The sequence below is a fragment of the Myotis lucifugus genome, unplaced genomic scaffold (genome assembly GCF_000147115.1).
Source record: "Myotis lucifugus unplaced genomic scaffold, Myoluc2.0 scaffold_3204, whole genome shotgun sequence".
NCBI lineage: Eukaryota > Metazoa > Chordata > Mammalia > Chiroptera > Vespertilionidae > Myotis > Myotis lucifugus.
In genome coordinates, this window is record NW_005874252.1 from 12,733 (window position 1) to 17,640 (window position 4,908).

At 51.8% G+C, this 4,908-nt stretch overlaps 1 protein-coding gene across 1 annotated transcript in view; it reads left to right on the forward strand.

Annotated features, from left to right (window-relative positions):
* Window positions 1-4,092, forward strand: part of LOC102419083 (protein kinase C gamma type-like) — a gene marked incomplete at its 5' end in the record, with an annotated part of 13,543 nt that extends 9,451 nt beyond the window's left edge. The window contains 2 exons of the mRNA XM_023749145.1: window positions 1,797-1,877; window positions 3,434-4,092. Of these exons, the coding sequence (XP_023604913.1) occupies window positions 1,797-1,877; window positions 3,434-3,811 (459 nt within the window). The remainder of the gene's footprint in view (window positions 1-1,796; window positions 1,878-3,433) is intronic.
* Window positions 4,093-4,908: the final 816 nt, after the last annotated feature.

Sequence of the window (4,908 nt, forward strand, 5' to 3'; positions counted from 1 at the left end):
AAGGGAGAGGGATAGAGAGTTAGAAACATCGATGAGAGAGAAACATCAATCAGCTGCCTCCTGCACACCCCCCATTGGGGATGTGCCCACAACCAAGGTACATGCCCTTGACCGGAATCGAACCTGGAACCTTTCAGTCCGCAGGCCGACGCTCTATCCACTGAGCCAAACCAGTTAGGGCTAAAATATATATATTTTAAATTGATTTCAGAGAGAAAGGGAGAGGGAGAGAGAAACATCAATGATAAGAGAGAATCATTGATCAGCTGCCTCCTGCACGACCCCTACTGGGGATCGAGCCAGCAACCTGGGCATGTGCCCTTGACCGGAATTGAACCCAGGACCCTTCAGTCCCCAGGCCGAGGTTCTATCCACTGAGCCACACCAGCCAGGGCTGACGCTGGGGGTCTTTACATGAGTGGTGGGTGTTCATTAATGGAGAGCAGCTCGGAGAGGCCTGACATTCCAAGTGGGTGGAGCTGGGTCTCTAAATAGGTAAAGTGGGCGGGACCTGCGGGTGAATGTTCTTAAAGAGTGGGACCAGCTGGTAGGAACCCCAGGAGAACACGGCCTGTGACTGGACTATTCTAAGAAGGTGGAGAAGATTTCCAGTTTGTTTGAGTGGTCGGGGCCCATCCCCCCTAGAACACTAAGCCGTGGGGGCTGCCTCCTGAATATTTCAGGTGGGCAGGGTGTACGCTGGCTCTATAACGGGGTGGAGCTAAGGATCTGACTGCACCTATAGATAGTGTGTCTTCACTTTTCTGTGGGAGGAGGAGGTAGTGTGGGCGGTGCCATCTTTGATCTTTCCAGGTGACTCAGTGCTCGTGTCTGAGTAACCAAGATCAATGGTTTCAAAACCTGGCTGGTAATCGGAATCGCCTGGGGGAGGTTTTGAAAAAAATACACACACATATTCCTGCCTCCGACTCTCACCTATGGAGGTTGGAATTCTTTGGGGCTGGGCATTTCTATTATTATTATTTTTAAAATATATTTGTATTGATTTCAGAGAGGAAGGAAGAGGGAGGGATAGAAACATCAATGATGAGAGAGAATCGTTGATCAGCTGCCTCCTGCACACCCCACACTGGGGATCAAACCCAAAACTCAGGCATGTGCCCTGACCGGGAGTTGAACCATGGCCTCCTGGTTTATAGGTCGACGCTCAACCACTGAGCCAGGCCAGCCAGTTGGAATTTCTATTTTTTTTAAACATATATTTTATTGATTTTTTACAGAGAGGAAGGGAGAGGGATAGAGAGCTAGAAACATCGATCAGCTGCCTCCTGCACACCCCCCACTGGGGATGTGCCCGCAACCAAAGTATATGCCCTTGACCGGAATCGAACCTGGGACCCTTCAGTCCACAGGCCGATGCTCTATCCACTGAGCCAAACCGGTCAGGGCAGAATTCCTATATTTAAACAGTCCCCTAGTTGACTCTGAAATGCATTTAAGAATCTCTGGTCTTTGAATTAGAGGCCTTGTGCACCTGGTACTGTAAGGAGAGGGTCCAGTTACTTCAATATTCTAGGTGGGTGGAACTTGTGACTTGGCCCTTAGATAGTCTTTGTATTTGGGACCAAAGGGACATCCTAAGAAGGTCAAGTTTGTCTTCCAGATTTCCCAAAGAACGGAGCTCTGGCCAAGCTATTCTGGGTGGGGAGAATGTGTACTGAATACCCTTCAAGTGGGTGGGGTGTCCAGGGGATGAAGCCAGAAGGGTCCTATGTTTCTTAAAGCACAAATCATGGGTTCTTGCCTTCCGTTCTCTCTGCCGCTGTCCCCCATAGATCATTGCCTACCAGCCCTATGGGAAGTCTGTCGACTGGTGGTCCTTTGGGGTTCTACTGTATGAGATGTTGGCGGGACAGGTAAGAAGCTGGGGAGAGGCTGACTGGGCTAAAGGCAACACGGAGTGGGGCGCCACCTTGATCTCAGGAAAAGCCTGGAAGGAAGGTCGGTAGTGGCAGGAAGTGCTAAGAGGTGGGCAGGTCATGCCCAGAGAGCGCTGTCCGTGGTCCTGAAGTACCGTCTTCCCGGGATACCACCCCCTTCAAAGAACGATGCTTCAAATGCACAAAATATAAGGATTACAAAGGAAATCAATCGTATTAAAGTATGATCACCAATACTTTAAAAGTTTAATCGAATCTAATTTAACCAACTAAATAAATCTAATTTCAATATATACAGTTGCCTAAATATTAAACATTGGGATGTGGACATATGTGTGATGTTCTATTAATGAACTAAATTGTAATACATTTTTTAAAAATATATTTTATTGATATTTTTTTTTACAGAGAGGAAGGGAGAGGGATAGAGAGTTAGAAACATCCATGAGAGAGAAACATCCATCAGCTGCCTCCTGCACACCCCCTACTGGGGATGTGCCCGCAATCAAGGTACATGCCCTTGACGGGAATCGAACCTGGGACTCTTCAGTCCACAGGTCGACGCTCTAGCCACTGAGCCAAACTGGTCAGGGCATAATACATATTTTTTAAAAAAATCCTCACCCAACGGTATTTTTTTCCATTGATTTTTAGAGAGAGTGTAAGGGAGGGATGAGGGGAAGAGAGAGAGAAACATTGATGTGAGAGAGACACATCGATTGGTTGCCTCCTGCACATGCCCTGCAACCAAGGCACATGCCCTTGACCTGGAATGGAATCCATGGCCCTTCCATTCATGGGCCTACATTCTGACCACGGAGCCAGGGCTAAGTAGTAATATCTTGCAGGAACAGGAAGTACATAGGAAGGCCTACCAGTCATTTTGAGATAGAGGTAACCGATATTTTGAGATATCTGCAACTCTAATGTGATAAAAAAAAACAAAAACCAACAACACCCAAGTATATATATCTGTGATTTCTCTTGGTGATAAAGCCACAAGTATTGCTGTGTTGCCCACATGCATAATTGAATGGAGTGCTACATTCCAGTTAGACATTTTAAAAAAATAAAGATGCATTTCCCCCCGCCTCCTGCAAGTTTACGGGCCCCCACAACTGAATGAACACTCTCTAGGCCCCATGTTAAAAATCCTTGCATTCATGTGGCCCTTCCTATCCCCAGAAGACCGGAGACCTCTCACCCAACCAGAATGCTGGTACAACTTGTCCTGCGGCTTTCTCTCACTTCCGTTTAAATGACATATTGCCTCACCAACACCCTGCTGATGTACACAGCAGATACAGGGAGACAGAGCCGCAAAGAGGTGCCGAGAGCATCCGAGATAGGAAATCGAAGCATTGGGGGGAGGGCGGGGGAGATAGAGCTTTGGTGGTTTGCGCACATTTTCCCCTAGAAAGTGAGGAGGGGAGGGGCGGAGATGTGTTCCTGGTGGGGGATGAAGGCGTGGAGGCCGGGGAGAGATCGTCCGTCAGTCTCTGACCTGCTACCCCCTCTGCTTCCCTCCTCAGCCCCCCTTTGACGGCGAGGACGAGGAGGAGCTGTTCCAGGCCATCATGGAACAAACCGTCACCTACCCCAAGTCGCTCTCCCGGGAAGCTGTGGCCATCTGCAAGGGGGTGAGAGCCCCGACTCCCAGATGGTCCCCACTCGCACGCCAGGCGCCCCGCTGCCGCCCTCCGGGGCTGCCCACGCAGCCGCTGTGCATAGCTATTAGAAAGGGGGCTCCCACCCCTCAACTCTGTTTCCACCTGCTGGAAACCGTTTATATAACACAGCGGTTTGTTAGGACAATAATTGACTGCCCACTGCCAACCCCCCTCCCCCCGTTCAAGCATGGCCCCTGTCCCACCCGCCTCTGCCGCCCCCACTCCCCGGGCTGGAGATAGGGCCTGCCTCTCCACAGCCAGGGGCCCAGGTGAGCCTAAGCCACCAGGTGTCCTCCCGTGGGATCTTGGGCCAGTCAACGACGCTCTGTAGCCTCGCCCCCTCTTCCGGAGTTAAGGCGGGAGCGAGCGTGTAGCCTAGAGCAGCTTTTCACAGGTGTCCGCCTGCCTCTGCTCCTGGCCCCTGCCTCCATGTCTCTCTGACTGTCTCTCTCTCTCTCTCTCTGGGTTTCTGTCTCACCCGCTGCCTCCATCTGCACACGATGGGGCTTCTGTGTCTCTCCCTTTCCTGTGTCTTCGGTATCTCCGTCTACCCCTTTCATCTCTGTTCTCTCTCTCTCTCTCTCTCTCTCTCTCTCTCTCTCTCTCTCTCTGTCCTTCTTCCCCCCACTCACTCACACACACTCTGGGTCTCCGGCCGTCTCTCTCTGACTTCCCTCCTCCACTCTTTCTGAGTCTCTGTCTTCATATCGGGTCCACGTGCCTCCCTCTGAGGGTTTGTCTCCGGGTCTCTGTCCCCTGCCCCCGCTCCTCCGTGGCCTGTGTTCTCGGGGTCTCTGCCCTCCCTCCTGGTTCTCCTCCTCTCTCTGGATCTCTATCGCACCCCATTTTTTTTGGGGGGGGAGGGCCTTCAATCATTCTCTCTCTTTTCCTCTCCCTACCCCCTACCCCCTCTGCCTCTCCCATCCTCACCCTCCCCTGTCTGGGATTCCCGCCTCCCCCCACCCCCATCTCCGTCTTCCTCTTTTTTCTTTTTTTCATATCGGGGGGGTCTTTGTTCCTCTCTCTGGGGGTTTGTCTCCTGGGTTCTCAACCCCCCCCCCCCTCCCTCTGCCCCTCCACCCTCATCTCTGATTCTGTCCACTTCCTCCCTTTCTGGGTTCCTCTGGCCCTCACACCCTCACGCCTTGATATTTCCTTCTCCGTCTGCCCTTGGGTCTGTGGGCTTGGATTCCATCTACCCCATTCTCACTCGTTCCCTCTCTCCCTCTTTCTCCCCCCCCCCCCCAATGCTGTCCCCCCTGCTATCCTCCCATCCTCGGATCTCTATACTTGTGTCTCTCTGTCCCTCTGTCCTGGTCTCTCTCCCCCTCTTCTCT